This window comes from Antechinus flavipes, chromosome 1 (genome assembly GCF_016432865.1).
Source record: "Antechinus flavipes isolate AdamAnt ecotype Samford, QLD, Australia chromosome 1, AdamAnt_v2, whole genome shotgun sequence".
NCBI classification, from domain to species: Eukaryota; Metazoa; Chordata; class Mammalia; order Dasyuromorphia; family Dasyuridae; genus Antechinus; species Antechinus flavipes.
This window is the reverse complement of record NC_067398.1, coordinates 513,138,644-513,157,421: the sequence shown is the minus strand read 5'-3', so window position 1 is coordinate 513,157,421 and position 18,778 is coordinate 513,138,644. Positions and strand designations below refer to the sequence as shown.

The window sequence follows — 18,778 nt, the reverse complement described above, 5'->3', positions numbered from 1 at the left end:
TATGAAGCTTTCCTTTATTTTCCCAGCTACTAGTGTCTCTCCTCTCCTCCCCAAATCACTTTGTATTAATTTTGTCTATCTTTATATATGGGCTTTTTTTTGCTCACTTTGCTAGGATGTTGCTTTTCTGATTATATCCCCAGTGCCTAGAGCCATGTAGGCATTTAAATATTTGCTAACTGCATAGACTTTTATGATAAAACTATTTATAACATCATTTCTAATGAAAATTTTTTGTTTATTTTCAATGAAACTTTGAAAATACAATTCATTTCTAAGAGGACAACAGATGTATTCAATTTTGCTGATGGAGAGAAATCACCATTTTAGGACCAGCCTTTGGTGTCACTCAAAAAAAATTACATACGAGACAATGGAAAGAGTCAAATATTTTGCAGTCAAAGAACTATGTTGACTCTAACGCTTAATTAAATATTTATTTAATCTTGGTCAAATTACTTTACCTCTTAGGGCCTGTTTCCCCATCTGTAAAAAGAGAGGCTCAGACTATAAAATCTTTAAGGTTTCTTTCAACTCTAACTTTATATCCATGTTAAAAAAAATGCATATGATACTCACAGATACTACACAAAGTCTGCATCTCTAGGTCACTATGTCCCTGCACAATTGTACAAATACGGTCTTTTCAAACAAATTGAAGAGAAGATATGATAACGGCTTAGTTGGCAAAATTCATTACCTAATCGCTTTTTCTTGCCAATAGAATATGGTCCAAATGATGACCTTTGAAACTGAAATGTTTATGTAGCTCTCGAATACAAGGATGGTATAAATTATGTAACTCGATTTAGGTTCTGTATGCAAAACATCCTTCTTAGACTTTCTCAATCATTGGATTGGAAAGAAACGTGATCAGGATGAAAGGAAGGGGATTGTCACATAACACTCTATATATGAATTCTGTAAGTGATCTCCATAATATAACTTTTGTTGTTTGGAATACTATTAATTTCTGAAAGAACAAGTATACCAATATATAAGTGTAATAACATTTTTTAAAAATTAGCATCCACAAGCTTTTCCATTAGTGTTAATAAGCTTAAAATTTGTTTGTATGTCATTTCTTTATAAGACTGTAATTCTCAAAGTGTGTTCCACAGATCCTTGGGAATCATTCAGGGGGTTCACAAGGTCAAAACTGTTTTTATAATAACAACAAGATATTATATGATTATTAAAATACTCCTCCTTTTTTCCAGACAATATGTGTGAGGCTGGATTTTCTTCATGCACTTCAACCAAAATAACATATTGCAATAGATTGAATGCAGAAGCAGATATGAAAATCTAGCTGTCTTCTATATAGCTAGTCATAAGATTTGCAAAAATATGTAAAACAATTCCATTCTCTTCACCTTTTTTTTATTTTGGAAAACAAAATATTTCTCATAAAAATATGTTCACATATAATGAAGTTTGTTATGGTTATTTAAAATGAATTAACAAATATTTTAAAATGTAACAGTTTAATTTCTAAGATGGCAAATATCAAAACACAAAACCTACTTAAACAAAAAATCTTGGGAGTCATCAGTAATTTTAAAGAGTGTAAAAGGGTTCTGAAACCAAAAAGTTTGAGAACCATTGAACTTTAACCAAACTTACAGGAGCTTCATAGCACTCTGTTCAGTGCATTCAACCAGTAAATACTAAACAAATTTTTTGTTGATGATTATGACAAAGAGCTATATAGTTTCATATAATAACAAATCAAAAAAAAATCATATGACTCTTCAATAATTTAAAATCCATTTTTTCATTAGTATGAATACTCTCTTCACTAGGGGAAAGTGCAATCTGTTCAGCCTTTATTTAATAAGTGTTTTTCAATCAAGCCAAGAAGTGTAAATACTGGGGATACCAAAAAAAAAAGGCAAAAGACAATCCCCATTCTCAAGCAGCTCACAATCTAATGGGGAGTCAATACATAAAATGAAGCAGAAAAAGGTGAGGCTAGGGGATGAGAGAGACAGGGCATAACAAAGTCCTTTGTGGGGAATTATGAGCTGGCTCATTTGGGTTTCCTCCTTAAATGGAGAATCTGGAAGAAGCTCTACAATTGTCCACCCTCTACCTCTTCCTTCATTAAGTGATGCTATGACAGAAAAAAAAAACAACACATCTGATTAAACTTAGGTAAATTGGTCTTTGGATGAATATTTGTTTCTCACTGGATTTGTCCATTAAGATTCTCTGAGTTGGTAGCATATATCAAAGTTTGTTCTTGTTTTGTATAGCCTCTGAGAACCCAGAGATGTGGAAAGGAATTAGAAGACTTTGTATGATCTTTTAGAGACCACAGAACACCTTTATAATCATTAGACATAGATTTAAAAATGGAATCTTGGAAGTCTTTGAATATAATTCCTTAATTTCATATGAAGAAACTGAGGCACAGTGAGGATTAAGTGATTTATCCAACGTTACATGTCTAAGATGGTATTTGAATTCAGGTTTTCCTGAAGAAAAAGTCCACACAAAATAAGATGATACTTCCAATGAAAAATCAGCATTTTTAAAATAAAAAAATAAGAGTAATTCTCCAATTAACAAATGATCAAAAGCATGAACAGTTTTCACATGAAGTAATCATAGCTATCTATAGCCATAAGAAAATGCTTTAATTTACTACTGATTGGAGAAATAAAAATTAAAACAATTCTGAGGTTCTAACATATACCTATTAGATTGACTAACAAGACAGAAAAGTTAAATGGCAAATATTGGAGGAAAAAAAGAGACATTTGTGTACTATTGGTGAGGTTGTGAATTGATTCAACCATTCCATAGAGCAATTTGAAACTATGCCCCAAAGTCTATAAAAACCTGAATATCCTTTGACCTAGCAATACCACTACTAGGTCTGTATCTAAAAAGAGATTTAAAAACATCAAAAAAAAGGATCTATATGTGCCAAAATATTTACAGCAGTTTTGAAAACATTAAAAGATTATATAAATGACAGCAAACATCTGATGTGTTACTCTTACTAACAGGTTATGTCTTACTAAGTATTTAGTAGAAATTATATTTTGAAAGATTGTAATCATATTGCATATGTGGACCCTGTTTCCTTGCATAATAAATATGATCATTAAGTCTAGGTTCCTTAAGAATAACCCTTTTGTGATTTCTCATGACAATAAGTTAATTAGACAACATAAATCCCTCTGTTTCCACAGACAAATCCATTCGATTCGGCCATTTGATGCTTCTTCGTTTCCATACTGCTGTTGAAGATCTTATAGACATTGCCCATATGGAGTTCCTTTTAATTCTATTTTTGGATCTTAGGTGTTGCAGAAATTCAACTTATAAGTAAAGCCATTTTTGGTTACATTTGAAAATTCCAAGAATATCAATGTTTACAATTGCTTGGCAAAGTAATGTCTGCTTATTTCAAAGACTGTCTGTAGCCCCCTGGAATTGATATTTTACTATTTTGAAGTTCTAAAAACTTCCCCCAAACACACTGTCTGCGTATATGATTAAAATGGATCCAGAAACCCTGACTTACCGGCTGCAAAGTGTCTTCTTGCCTCCTGTTTTGACTCTGCCGATTGATGAAGGACCGTGTTGTGAGCTTGTAGTGATTCAACAAGCAAATGATCACCACAACCATCACCGTAATCACAACAATGATGATAATGATCTGGACAAACTCCAGTTCAGCTGAGAAAAAGAAAAAAAATGAACATTTTAACAAAACTCTCCTTTTTCCCTCCCCAATGCTATCTTAAAAATATTCATTTTTCTTAAAATGTAGCCAAACGTAGAATATAAGGCCCTTGTTTCCTACCAAATTCTAACATCTTAATGCCTCAATATGAGAAACTTGATATTGTGAAAGGATCCCTAAACTTGGCCCAGAGTCATTTAGCTATGTGACCACAAGAAAATCATTTAACTTCAAATCTCAGTTTCTTCATCTGTAAAATGGGGATCTTAAAATACTTACACTACCAATTTCATGGGATTGTAGTGATGGAAGCATTTTGTAAAATTGTAAGGGCCATATAAATATGAATTATTGTTAATAGTACATACATTGAGTTTCTAAAAGAAGAAAAAGATCCTAAAACAGGGGTTCACAACCTTTTTTATATAATGGACTTCTCCTTTGGCAGTCAGGTATAGCCTATAGATCCCTTCTCAGAATACTTAAAAAGTATTTTTTAAGTACATATAAATATGTACACATATATTGTATTTAAGATATACTTTAACATGTTTAACATGTATGAGACTGCCTGCCATCTAGGGGAGGGAATGGAGGGAAAGAGGGGAAAAGTTGAAATAGAAGTGTTTGCAAGGGACAATGTTGAAAAATTACCCATGCATGTCTTCTGCCAATAAAAAGCTATTAAAAAACCAAACCAAAAAAAAAAAAAAAATAGAAGAAATACTAAATATCAATGAGGTTACTGAAAATAAAGATGCATTTTTTTTGCTATCCAGGTTCACAGATATCCCTAAAATCTATGTGGCGTATGAAATTTATCCTTCAAAGACTGTAGACTCCAAGCTAGAAATCTCTGCCTTAGAAGAAGCCTATTGCAAAGTGATCTCTGGCACTCTGCTAAATACATGTATTATTATTAACCATACTAATAATGCTTATTATTTTATGGTAGTGGGGGAAGAGGCAAGTGAAAAGAAGCTTTATAATAATTGAATCAGGCTTACTTATAAGCCTTCCGTAAGATCAGACATGATCATCAGTCCAATTTTCAAAATGAAAAATCAAGGTACAAGAAGATTAAATTGTCCAAACTCCACATACTGAAGTGTAGTAAGATCTTGACAGACTAGAACTAGAGCTAAATCTAATAAAATAGAATCCCAACAAGACAATACCTCCTGTTGTGTTCCTTGGACTCCACCTTCCCTTGTCATATTAAATAAAAGCACTATGTTCCTTGTGAGGGGGATGGGTGCTAGACCCCCTTTCCCAAATTAACAATCAGAGCCATCTTCAGGTACAAAGAGAAAGCATTGATTTAGTCCCTGCAGGGAGAGGCCCGGGCACACCTGGGAGACATCCCCACTCAATCATGTGCTCTTGAACCTGATCAGCCAGAAGTAGAACAGTCAACTAAATAGGAAAAGACCCAAGCCTTTTCATTGGATAGACTAAAAGGAAGTAACCGTCCTTGACCAATGATCACCAATGTTGTCTGCTTCCTGTGGGTTACGTCACTTCCTGCAACTTCACTAGCTTCCTGCATCCCAGAGTTCAAGGCTGGGGATAGGGATCATATGACTTTCTGAAACCTGAGACCCGAAGTCTCATCTTCCCTCTGGGATAGGGATCATGTGACTCAGGCCTAGTCTCAATACTGAGAAATACTTCATCCCCTCAATCCCATTCACCGTGTCTTTCAACCAATCAATCAAAAAAGCACCTTATACTAAATTAATTACTCAGAATCACAGAATCACATAATTTTGAGAGTTGGAAGGGACCTCAATGGCCATTTAATCCAATCCATTCATGAAAGGAATTCTTACTATAACATATATAGCAAGAAGTTCCTCCTTCCCTTTTCCAGCCTTCTTATACTCTTCTCCCTCCCATACATTCTCTGAGCCAGCGTCCCCGACGTGTTTGATATTTCTCACATATGACATTGTTTCCCATCTCACTGGTTTTATATGGCTTTTGCCTCCTGCCTGGAATTCTCTCTGCTTAACTTCTGCCTCTTGGTTTCTCCAAAGCTCAGCTCAGATCCCAGCTGCCTCAAGAAGCCTTTCCCTGCTAGATTCTTCCCCACTAACTCACACACACACACACACAATCTTTTATGTAACTAGTTATTTATTTTTTATTAAACACATTATAGAACTTTACAAATGCTTGGTAAGTGACTATTTGTTCAGCTTTTGCTTAAAGACCTTCAAGAAGGGGAAACAAACTGTCTTTTCAAGAAGCCCCTGCCATTTTGGGGACAGCTCTAAATGTTAGAAAGCTTTTCAGACCCCAGTTAAGTTGGACTTTGCAACTTCTACCCACTGTTTGTGTCTCCCCATTCTGGGGTCAAATAAAACAAGTCTATTTTCTCTTACACAATAATCCTTCAAATAGTTGTTTGATAGTTAACATGTCTTCCCTAAGTCTTCTCTTCTTCATGTGAAATATACTCAGTTCTTTCAGCCCATCTTACAGAACTTAGTCTCAATGACTTTCGCCATCTTGTTTGCCCTTTCCTGTCCATTTTCCAATTATATATTTAAATAAATATTTTCTTTTTTTTTTTTTTTAATTATTTTATCTTTAATTTATGGAATAAAACAAGCATTTCTATAACATGGCATGATTAAAAAAAAGATTGTACATGAAACTGCAAATCAACAATGTACAATGTATTCCTTTTATTTTTTTTTTAATAATTATAACTTTTTATTGACAGAACCCATGCCAGGGTAATTTTTTACAACATTATCCCTTGCACTCACTTCTGTTCTGACTTTTCCCCTCCCTCCCTCCACCCCGTCCTCCAGATGGCAAGCAGTCCTATACATGTTAAATATGTCACAGTATTTCCTAGACAATATATTTCTTTTAAATATGCAACAAAGTTAACATGTAAATTTCTTTTTAAAAATAATATTTAATATTCTTCTCAAATTGTGATGATGGATCTGACTACAACACTCCACATGTGGTCTGATGAAAGAGTTCAGTAGAACCTCTGAATTTTTAAGCTTTACCTTTCTGAATACATTCTAACAACACATTAGCTTTTTTGGTTACAAATTACACTATTAATTCTTACTTAGTTAAAACTCCCAGATCTTAATCAGAATAACTACTATCTAAGTATGCACTTTATATTCTATTTGTAAAGCTGATTTAATTCTATTTTATTAGATTTAGCTCAAAGTTCTAGTCTGTCAAGATCTTAGATGTGTTAACTATTCCTCTAAACTCTGTCATCTTTAAATTTGATGAGCATGTTATCTACCTATCTATATATTGATTAAAAAATTAAGCAATAGAAGGCCAAACAGAACTCTGGGATACTGCATTGTAGATTTCATGCTCTGCAGATGCTGATCTATTAATAACTACTTTTTAAGTCCAGCCTCTTAACTAGTTCTGAATTCATCTAATTGTATTATTATGTAATCAATTCACATCTTCTCCACAAAAAAAAATGCATTTCTTTATCAAAAAAAATGTCTAAAATATAGTAAAGAAGCAATATTTACAGTCATTTCCACATCTAGTTTAGTGATCTTGCCAAAAAAAAGTAAGGACATAAGTCTAGAATGACCTGTTTTGATGAAATCATGCTGGTTTTTTGAAATCATCATTTACATTTTGAGATGTTCAGCATCCAACTCTTTAATAATCGAATTAGGAATTTTCTCAGGAATCAAAGTCAGGCTTACTGGCTTATAGCTTGCAGTTTGATCTCTTCCATTAAAAAAAAATTAGACTTCTAACCTTCTCCAATCCTGTAGTATCTTTCTTGTTTTCCATGCTCTTTAAAATATCACTAGCAAGTGTCTCACTAATTAAATTTGCCAGTTCTTTCATTATCTTATGATGTAGTTCATTTAGGCCAAGTGACGTGAGTTTATTAGGAAAGCTCGGTGTTCTATTAGCACCTTCGTATACATCACAGCTATCTATCCCCTCTTGGTCATTTTTTTGTTCAAATATCTTTGGTACAATAAGTTATTCTCCTTCTTCTCAAATGAAAGACCAGTAAGATGCTGTCTATCACCCATGAGGCAAAAAGGAATTTCATGAACCCTAAAGTGAAATAAAATATGTAAAGCACTGTGTAACCTTTAAAGTTCCATAGACATGCCAACTGTTATTACTATCCTTATAAAAGACTAAAGAGAAGGAAAGCAAAACTAAAATAATTCTTTAATTAAGTTTATCTCAAAGTAGGAAACTATGGTGGTACCAGATCAGCCTAAATATTCTGTCTTGCTTTATGAAAGGAAACATTTGAAAGCTTATTTTTATTTTGCAGCAGAAAAACAGAGCAAGCTTTAAAAAATGCACGCGGGAATTATAAGCCTTTTCTCAAGAAAAATTAATTGCTCTATGGACACTGAAATGGATAAAAGCTATGATTAAAATAATGGCAGTCTGGGTAAAATCTTCATGTGATTAATTCTCTTCTACCTGAAGGATGTCTTTCTAGGTCAACTTTTCCATCCTTGTGCATGGAAAACAATGTAGCTAATATTTCACTACTATTTGTAGTAAAAGAAATAAAATGTGTTCTTATGACTTCAGGAGATTTTTGTCCCTCTTCCTTCCCTCCCTTTTTCATTCCTCTTTCCCTTCCTCCTCTCTCCCTTCCTTCCTTCCTTGCTATGAGAAACTCCAAGATGAGGAAACTTTCTTCCTCTACCAATGTAAGTCAGCACCTTCTCTGCAACTTAAAAGCCTTAAAAGAATTGCCTAGAGGAGGGTTTCTTAAATTTTTTCCACACATAATCCCTTTTAATCCATAGGCTATATTTAGATATATAAAATAGGTACACAAATCAAATATTTAGTGATAATAAATCATAATTTTATGATCTTCACATTTAATTAGGAGCAGGGTTCACAAACCACAGTTTAAGAAGCTGAAGTCTAGAGCACTGAAGATCAACTAATTTAGCCAGGGTCATATGGTCAGTATTTTAAAGTGAGACTTGATTTGTTTTGCATGTCTTCCAAGATCTTCTCCCTAACTGAGCTCAAAGTTTCTGAAAAGCAGAAGTTACAGTTGACACTTTATTGCTGCCCCTCCTAGTGCTGAACATATAACAAGACTTCAATGAATACTTGTTAATTGGTTGATTCACTGTGGAGTTATTCCAAATAAGAATTTTTTGTTTGTTTTCACTTTTTATTACAGTGGAAACATTGTAGAGGAGGACAGAAAAAGATAGAAGGATAAAAGGATAGAAAAGGAGGTAGACAAATGACAAACTTTAGTATCAAGAGGTGCCATCAATTAAAAAGTAGTCAGAAATAAAGGGGAAAAAAATCACTGTGGAATTAAAAGGCTCATCAATGGGAAAACACAAGTCGATTTGTACACATTTGTTTGATACATTTCCTGATTACTTACCTATTGTAAAGCAAAGCATAATCATAAGAAGGAAGATCTCTACGAGGTGTAGGAGACATGATAAATTCCCTTTTGAGCAGGTTCTATTTCATCTATGACAGGTATAGGAGAAAGAGACTTGATAGGTACAGCTGCCTTAAGTGTGTGTACTGCAATGCAGTGCTTGCATAGGAGACAGGCTGGAGGCCTATCACAGAAACATATCTCCTTTAGGTCTTTGGAACTATCGTCACATGAATACAGGTCATCACTGTGAATGACTACAAATAAAACAGATGGTCTTAAGGAGAATGTCAGGCTGATTTAAAAGAAATCACCTTGATTTCTACAACTCCAAATAAAACAAGATGCAAGAAAGAAGCTTGGGTTTTGTTTTCTGTTTTGTTTTTTTTCCCTTCAGACATAATTCAAGCTGCTTAACTACCTTTAAGCTATGAAGGCCCAAGTGGTTTTGTGCTTATTCCCAATGCCTCAGGCTAGTGTCCTAACATAGGAGAGACATAATCAAACTTTGATATGATAGCAAGGAATAGAGAAGGAATAAATATGAACATTTTATTATTGTTTTAGATTTGTTAAAAAAAAAGTCAAACATGAGAATTAAAAAATCAAAAGGCTTTATGGATTTTGTGACTTATACATATTACACAAATATATCTTCAGCCAGATAATCAAGACATATAAATTATTCCTTTTGAAAAAACAGAGATGAAAGTAATGATACAAATGAGGTATTAGAAAAGGGCATAATCTGTTTCAAGCCACTAGGATACCATAATGCCACAGGCAGTCTGAAAGAATAAAAATGAAAGAGTTCAAGTAGGACCATCATTAGGATGTGAGACCCCTTTTTTCTCTCTCCTCTCCTAACATCTTTAATAAAATTAAGTCTGGTTTAAATGATTCAAAATTGTCTTGAAGAGGAAAAGAAGGAAAGGAAATGTCACAATAGTATTCCTTCCCTTCCTGAAAGAATTGGGAGACTATGATAGGGAATGCTATTTTTCCCTGTCTGAAATAAAGATTATGTGGTTTTAATTTTATTATTTGTCTTTGTTACAACATTAATTTTAAGGATATAAAAATAAAAGGCACCAATAAAACTGCTTCAAAACAAAACAGTACATGTATCTTGAGGGATATTGAGAGAATGAGAGAGAGAAAGAGAGAGAGCAAGAGAAAGAGAAAGAGTATGTGTGTGTGTGAGTGTGAGTGTGTGTGTTGTGAAATAAAAAGACTCTGGGGGTGGGTTAGGAAGACTTATCAGGTAACAAATTTCTGTCTTCCTCTACTCTCTTGATAGATACTATATATGTGATTTTTGATTAACTGCCTACTATGTGCTAAGTATTGTGCTAGGTAGTGGAAATACAAAGCCATAAATTAAATGGTCCCAATTCTCAAGGGAAAGCAACTAGATGCCAATTGTTTAGAGAACTGGAAGTGCAGGAAGACTAGCCCTCTTAAGTTTAAATTTGGCTTCATACTAGCTGTGCGACCAGGGCAAGGCACTGTTTGCCTCAGTTTCCTCATCTGTAAAATGAGGGAAATGGCCAACCACTCTAGTATCTTTACCCAAAAAGTCCCAAATGGAGTCATGAAGAGTTGGGCACAACTGAAACACTTAAAGAGCTTACATTCTATAGAAAGAAACACAAAGTGTATATATGTAAAAGGCATTTGACATGGGGAGAAACAATAGCAACTAGATAGTCAGCAAAGATATAGGAAATAGTGCCTGATCTGAGTTTTGAAAGAAAATGTGAATTCTAAGAGAGGGCAATAGGATCATACATATTTCAGGTACGGAGATTAAGGCACGCACTGACCAGATGGAGAGTTGTCTGTGATGAAATAGCAAAAAAGCCAGTTTGTCTTGACTGAAAAGTACATGAAAGGGAATAATATATAGGTTGGAGCCAAATTATGAAGGACAAGAAATGCCCAAATATAGACATCTGCATTTGATTCTAATGATAATAGGGAGTCATTGAAGTTACTGAGTAGGGAAGTGACACTGTTAGAACTGTGCTTTGGGAGTAGCACTTTGGCAAGTATGTGAAGGAAGAATTGGAGAGGGAGAGGAGACATGAAGTTGAGAAAACAATTAGGAGGTTTGTTACTTTTGTCTATTATAAAAATACAATACAACAATCCATGAAAACTCAATTCCGTTTCTAAAAACATATGCTTGATGAAATTCTGCAAACATGTTCTTCAGAATGTTTAGCCCTAAAACTAAGAAAATTAAGAAAACCAATTTTAATCTTGAGATTAATAAACTTCATCCCCAACTTCCAAATTACTTTGTATTTACTTCTCTGTGTATTATGTTATTTCAATACTTTGACTGCTCCTTGAGGGCAGGAACTATATTCATTTTGTATGTTTTAGCAAACAGCAGACACTTAACAAATGATTATTGAATTCAACAAAAATTAATTTAAAATATAATTAATTAAAAATTAATTAATTAATTAAACAAAGGCTTTTGAGGAGTTTGGCTAAAAATAAAAATACAATCTATTCAATACTACCCATTTCTTGTTATATAACCATTTTGATTTGAAATAATTTCTTGTCACATTAAAAAAAACATCACTTTCTCTTTGCCCCCCATATATAAGCACACATGCATATATACTTTCTCTTTTCACAACTTTATTTTTCCTCTCTTCATTGTTCAAAAAGGTTTTTTTGCTCTTGGAAAGCACAAAGATATCTTTGACAGATTCCCAGAAAGAATTTAGGTTTGGTGTGCTCTGAAGAGGTATATTCATCCTAAACCCGGAGACTTTAATACACTTTGCTTCCAAAGCACCAGGGTGACAAAAAACATAGTCTTTGTATAAAGAGTTGATAATCTAAACAAGACAAAATACCAGCTGAGACCATGGCTAAACACATATACCATGAGTCTTATTAATAGTACCTCCTTCATTTCATCCTACCTAGTTCTAATCTTTGAAACACTCAAGTAAGAATTAAGAGCTTTCAAAAATATAAATGTGTTTTCATGAAGCATCTGAAAGAGCAGTAGTTGTTGAAGGCAAGATTCAATGAATGAAACAACTCAAGAATGCAGAGACCAGAGTAGGCATAAAGGGAGGGAGTTGAATTTGGAAGAAAAACGAAAAAGAGAATGAATGCAGAATGAGTCTTAAGGGAAGATGAAAGGGAAAATGACTGGGGGAAAAAAACCAAGCCAAAAATAGTAGGGACAGTTAAAAAAAGAAAGAAATGTTTCATTATTCACTCATATTCAAAATCCCATGTGTCTGATATTAATTCTGAAAACAGCCCACTTGTCAGTTTTCTTCAGGTAGCAATTCTATTAGCTAATGACGTCAACAAGAAAATGTCTAGAGGCAGGCCACCCAGAAAAGAATTTAAGGCTAAAGTGAGTGTTTCACACTCCCCCTCAATTTAAAGGGTTGTGGTTCATGATTCTATCATAAATGAGTCATTGATATAAAAGTGTTAGAAAGTTTAAAATATATCTGGGCTCAAATTTAGAGTAAGGTAGCACAATAAACTAATTTATTACAGCAAAACAGTGATGCTAGTGACATCTATGTGGGCAGTCCTCCAAAGGGAATTATGGGGATAGAAGAGGAGCTGAGCCATTAGTTTGTCTTTTAGCTTACAGTAAGGACTGAATAAAGATCCCAGAGGAATGGGTTTAAGAGAATTAGAACTCTCCTTTAATGAAGGAGTCACTTTAATGTGAAGTAACTCTCCTTTTTATGAAGTTTTCCCTTTGTCTTTCATCCAACATTCATTAAAAAAACCCATTTTTTATGAATTTGTTTTGCTTGATTATACCTGTTTGTACAGACATTTTGTTTACTTTCAAATTAGGTTAAGTGGGAGAGAGAAAATGCTTTTAAATGAAAAATAAAGTAAAATGGGAGGAAAGTCTATATTATGTGCTAAACACTAGGGAAGATGGAAAGTTTAAATAATACCTGTATCTGTCTTCATGAAGCTAAAAGGGGACAAGACATGGAGATCATTGTTCTTGGAAGTCCAAGAGGGAAGGTGATTAACACATTTCCTCTTGTTTCCTTTCTGAAGAATGGACAATAACTGTCTCTTTTCATAGATCTGAGGACCATCAATCAATCTATCTACAGTTTACCCCCCTTCATTTTCAATCACTTCAGTACTTTCAATTTATCTGCATAAGGCACTTTTTGCGCTCTTCTAATTAGCTTTAAATCCACAGCTTGTCCTTAGATTAGGCTAAACAAATTACAGTTATTACAGTACACATTTCTCCTACTCTGTGAAGTTTTAACCAACTAATAAGAGAATGTTTAAGTATCCCTCCTTCAAAATCATTCCCTGAAGTCAATGCAATTAAATTTACAGTTCAATTTACAGATCAACTGACTGAACACTTCCTATATGCAAGGTGTTCAGATGTCAGAGACTCAAAGACAAAAAGGAAATAGTTCATGCCCTCCAAGAGAGCCTAGATGGAATGAGAATGTAAAAAGTACACAGACATAGCACAAGAAAATTTGAAGAGGAGATAAGAGCAATCAGGGAAGGCTTCTCAGAAAAGGTGGTACCTAACTTGAGCCTTGAAGGAAGTTAAGAATTCTGAGAGTTGGATATGAAGGAAGAGCACATCCCAGACATGGACAGCTTATACAGGAGATGGAATTTCAGGATACAGGGGGTCTCACTATAGCCATAGGAGTAGGAGTGAAAGTGATGAGGAGCTAAATTTATGCTTCCCTTATGGTTACTTCCCATATGTTAGTTAAATATAGTGTCTATTCTTTCCTAATTGTAAGCAGTGTAAAGTACTCCTAAGGACTAAGCCCAATGATTTCCTTTGAATTATGCTATTGAGGTGGGGAAGGAGAAAGAATGTATTTCAATCTATGTATGGCATATTAAAGCAAGTTTGCAAACTTTCAATAAGCTTTTTCTAAAAGATATAAATTAAAAATGACTTTTATTGAGAATGAGAAAAATGCATAAAAATTGTATAGTGAGGGGAAATCAGTTTGTTATATGAATTGTTCATGACGTAAAGTTCAAAGAATAAGATGTTTTAGATATAAAATATATCTTAGGAATACGTAAACATAGTTTTTAGCAGACATTATTTCCCTTTAACTGTTAACTCCTAGAAGACATAACTATAATCCATTTAACTTTTTTTTTATGATACCTAACACAGCATTATTGTTAGCTAGGCACTTAAGAAATGCTACTAAAGGAAATGAGAATTTCACTACAAGATCTTGCCAAGATGTTCACATCTTTCAAGCATGGAGATGAAAACTTAACACAATATACTAAAGAAGGGGTCTAGCTAATACAGGAGAGGATAACAAGTAGTGTTACTTTTTATCTTATATTACTTTTTTTAAAATCTAGGATGTATAATGAACATCAACATGTCAAAAACAGAATTCATCTTTCCCTCAAATTTATTTTTCTTCCAAACTTCCCTATTTTGATTGAAGATGCCACCATTTTTCAGTCACCCACATCCTCAACTTTAGCATTATTCTTGATTCCTCATGCTACTTCTAACCTACACATACAGCATCTCTCTCCATAACACGGTTTATATCTGCCCCCTTCTTTCTACTCATAAGGATCCAAGCTTTCATAAGAGTCTCCAACAACTTTAATCTATTTTATGTAGTTGCCAAAGTAATTTTCCTAAAGTGGAGATCTGACCTTGTCATTTCCCTACTCAATAAACTGCAACGGCTCCCTGTTGCGTTTAGAACAATATATAAATTCCTGAGTTTTACTTTTTCAAGTCCTTCACAATTCAGACTCAACTCTATTATATATTACTTTCATTCCTGCCCTTTAGAGTCTATTTTTTTTGTTATTCATATACATAACACTCTCTTCCACTATCATGCCTCATCCTTCACCTCTGCTTCTTAGAATGCATTTTATTTCAACACTCAGCTCAAAAGCCAAATTCTATATTAGTTCTTTCTTGATTCTTCACCCCACTTCAGAGTCTAGTGCCTCCCCGTTCCCAGCATATTGTATTCATTTTTGAAATATTTTTATTTATGCTTAATTATATATTTTTCTCCCTTATAAGAATGCAAGTTTCTTAAAAGCAAGAACTCTTTAATTTTATTCTTGATACTTTAATGACTAGCCTGTATCTGATAATAGGAGGTACTTAATCATGCTTTTTAACCAATTGACTGACTTTACACAATAAACTACAAATGGAGCAATATTCTCTGTATACAAATGGAAGAAGTAAGAAGTGATGTGAGTGATATAGCACTCAGATAGCCAGGACTGAAACTGAGTTGAGATTTATTTGAGTCTAATTAAAACATAGTTTCCTAGAGCAGATACCAAGAAAAACTCTAGCTAAAGGGCATCATATATTGCCACTATATTGACTGTGGATTTACTAGATTGCAGACACTGCTAGAATTACATGTCACTTATACTACTGCAGTATCATATTTACCAAAATCTAAGTATTTCTTCCAAAAGGCAAACTTTTGAATAAGAATTTGAGGATCAAGATCTCTTCAGAAGAAGGTGCAAATAAAAAAAAAAGATGACCAAAGAGATTTTCTGATAGAACAGTATTGAAAACTGATAGAGTAATCCATATAACTTCTTTAAATGTATGCACCTATAGTACACTATCAGATACTTAACAAATCACTAGAATTCCTTGTAGGGGTCATTAAAATTTTTTCCTTGCTATTAATTAAGCAATCTGCTTTCCAGGAGAAAATAAAGTAGTACACATAATATTTACTAAGTCAGTAAAATTTCCCCAACTTCCCTTTCCTCCACTTTCTCTCTTTCTACTTTACTGCCTCCCCTTGGTTACAATTTTCTTATGTCTCTTTTACAGTGAAGATGGAAAGGTACCTCAAATTCCCACCCACATCCTTTGGAAATCCATTTCTCCTATTAAAAGCTGTACTCAAAAATACAGGATGAAAAAATGTATGGTAATGAGTAATAGCATTTTTTAGGAGTTTGGGAGCTTAAGTACTCAATGTTATAAAAAACAAACAAACAAACAAACATTGTGTTTTCTGATGCATAATACTTTCAAAAAGAATCCATAACAGACTGAGGAGAGTAGAAATGCCTGAAATAAGTCTTACTGAAGAGAAAGTTTCTTATACAAATAGGTTCATAGACACAACCCCCTCCGGCGTACCAAGTGTCTCTCAAAGCTATCCAGTTCTCACTTTGCTGAAGTCTGTTCTCAGTCAAAATTCAAAGACTAAACAAAGACTCATCAGCATTTGTTTTAAAATGTACCTTTTTTCAATAATAGATCTTTAAATTGAGCATCCTTCAGTGCGGTGGAGTTAAGGTGATCACTGGACATAATCCTGTAGAGGGATCCCAGCATTGGTGCAGTCCCCAAGCTTAAAGCATCACTCCTCAGCTTCGGATTCTAGGCAGTGAGGCAATATCCTCTCTAAGCAGTTCTGAGTTGCACAATTACAGCCAGCTTGGGTGTGTGTGTGTGTGTGTGTGTGTGTGTGTGAGAGAGAGAGAGAGAAAGAGAGAGAGAGAGAGAGAGAGAGAGAGAGAGAGAGAGAGAGAGAGAGAGAGAGAGAGAGAGAGAGAGAGAGAAACTCATTCTCCCTTTTTTCTCCCCCTTTTTCTACTGTATCAGCAGAGCCCAACCCAGGTGCTAGACTCAAACACTGTGGCTCAGACCGCAGACTGTGGCTACCAATTATCAACTGCCATCAACAGAAATCAGCAAGCAATGTGGCAGGAAACTGGTGGTGTCGTAGAAACAGATAACACATTCAGGGCCTCATATCTTCAGACTAGCTGAACGCACGTTTTAGTTTGCAAAAATACTTATTCTGTATATCATGCTTTTCAAATTACACACACACACACACACACACACACACACACACACACACACACACACACATTCCACAGGAAAGATTCAAGACAGTTTATCTATTTCCAGTATGTTCATTTTACGACAGTAGAATATCAAACCAGACAAGGCAGAGGGAAGGAAATCTGTAAATCCCAACAAAAAATATTCCTTTCCTTGATCTCTATTAGAAGCTTTCAGATTTGGAAAAAAATGAAAAAAGAGATCTTACCAATGCAACAGACATAAACAGGCTTTGCTCTTGAAACCAAAACCAGGGGTCCTTAACTACTCATCCTTCTGTATTTCAGATCCAGTTTGTTGTACATCATTCCAAGTTCAAAACAGTCTCACTCATTCGAGTCTGTCTGATATTCCTTTTCTTTCTGTTTCTGTCTTTCCCAGAAGTCAAACTGATGGGAGTAGCTTACACATGCTCTTCTAACTAAGCCTTGCATTGGAGAATGCCGATGTCATAACCACAGGAGGAAACAATTTCATAGTCTCCCTTCCTCCCTCCCTCTCCCCTCCTCTCTCTCCTTCCCTCCCTCCCTCCTTCCCTTCCCCCTTCTCTCTGTCTCTCTCTCTCTGTCTTTTTCTCTTTCCTTCCCTCTCTCTCCATCTCTAATTCTGTTTCGCTGTATTTGTCTGCCCCCCTCTTTCCCCTTCCCTCCCTCTCTCCCTCTCTTTGCGCGCTCTCTCTCTCTGTCTCTTTCTCTCTCTCTCTCTCTCTTCTCTCTCTCTCTCTCTCTCTCTCTCTCTCTCTCTCTCTCTCTCTCTCTCTCTTCTTTTCCCCCTTTCATACACACACACACACACACACACACACACACACACACACACACACACACCCCTTTTCTCTTTTGTCCTCTCTTCTCTCAGACTACTGGATGTTCATCTAAATATCACACCTCAGAAAAGCCCATTAAGAATTCTTAAGTGCTCACCTTTACTACAAGTAACCCTTTCCTCAGCTAAATGCACTCAGGCTTGTCAGCTAAAATAAAAAGGCACAGAAACATAGCCAGCACCCATTGCAAAAACTCAAATAAAAAAAATAAACATGATGCTATTTCTCAGGACTAAGTTCTCATATTTATATTGATTTTTGACTAATGCTTACTTCCCCCCTCTCCTTCAGTCCTCCAGTCTATACAGTTTGTTTCCTGTGGACATATAGCTTCTCCTGAGCATTTTGACATCCTGAGGCTCTGTGAAGTCACTTATAAAGCAAGCTGCCAGTCGGTCACAACAATTTTCAGAGAAAATCATGGCGTGGCCACAGTGAAAAGGGCAGAGTGTCATGGTGATTAACCCACACACACACCCCAAAACAACAACAAAACCCCAAAACATCAGTCATAACAGAAGCTCTGTACTTAGAAAAGCCTTTGGTAATTTAGGTTTTTGGTTTGGTTTAATTGCCACCACCACCACCACCCCACCACTCCCAGCCTTCTCTACATCTAGAGCAAAGAAAAATAGCAAGTGACATGTAAGACTTCACAATAATTTTGGCTATAGGAGAAGTCAAAGCAAAGTTACACTTTATATATGCTAGCAGCAATGTCAGAAATGCAGCCAATTACGTCAGCAACCAGTCCTTGCTGTCACTATCCCAAACACATCATCTGGGCAATGACAACAGTGTCTGGGCACTGATGTCACTGCTTGCATTTCAATTTGGCTAGAACATATATACTCCCTTGTGCTTAAAATTATTTTCAAAAAGGGGAGAAAGTCTTTTCAAATTTGGACCAGCAAACCTCACTGAGATTTTCCTAAG

The 18,778-nt window shown here is 34.9% G+C and overlaps 1 protein-coding gene across 6 annotated transcripts in view; it reads right to left on the bottom strand.

Annotated features, from left to right (window-relative positions):
* Window positions 1-18,778, bottom strand: part of LDLRAD4 (low density lipoprotein receptor class A domain containing 4) — a 578,057-nt gene that overhangs the window by 35,293 nt on the left and 523,986 nt on the right. For 4 of the 6 annotated variants that reach the window (XM_051970507.1, XM_051970509.1, XM_051970508.1 and 1 more), the window contains one exon: window positions 3,539-3,693. In XM_051970507.1, the coding sequence (XP_051826467.1) occupies window positions 3,539-3,693 (155 nt within the window). Of the gene's footprint in view, window positions 1-3,538; window positions 3,694-16,406; window positions 16,426-17,224; window positions 17,486-18,778 lie in introns of those variants that run through there. The other 2 variants (XM_051970512.1, XM_051970511.1) reach the window with 2 other exon arrangements.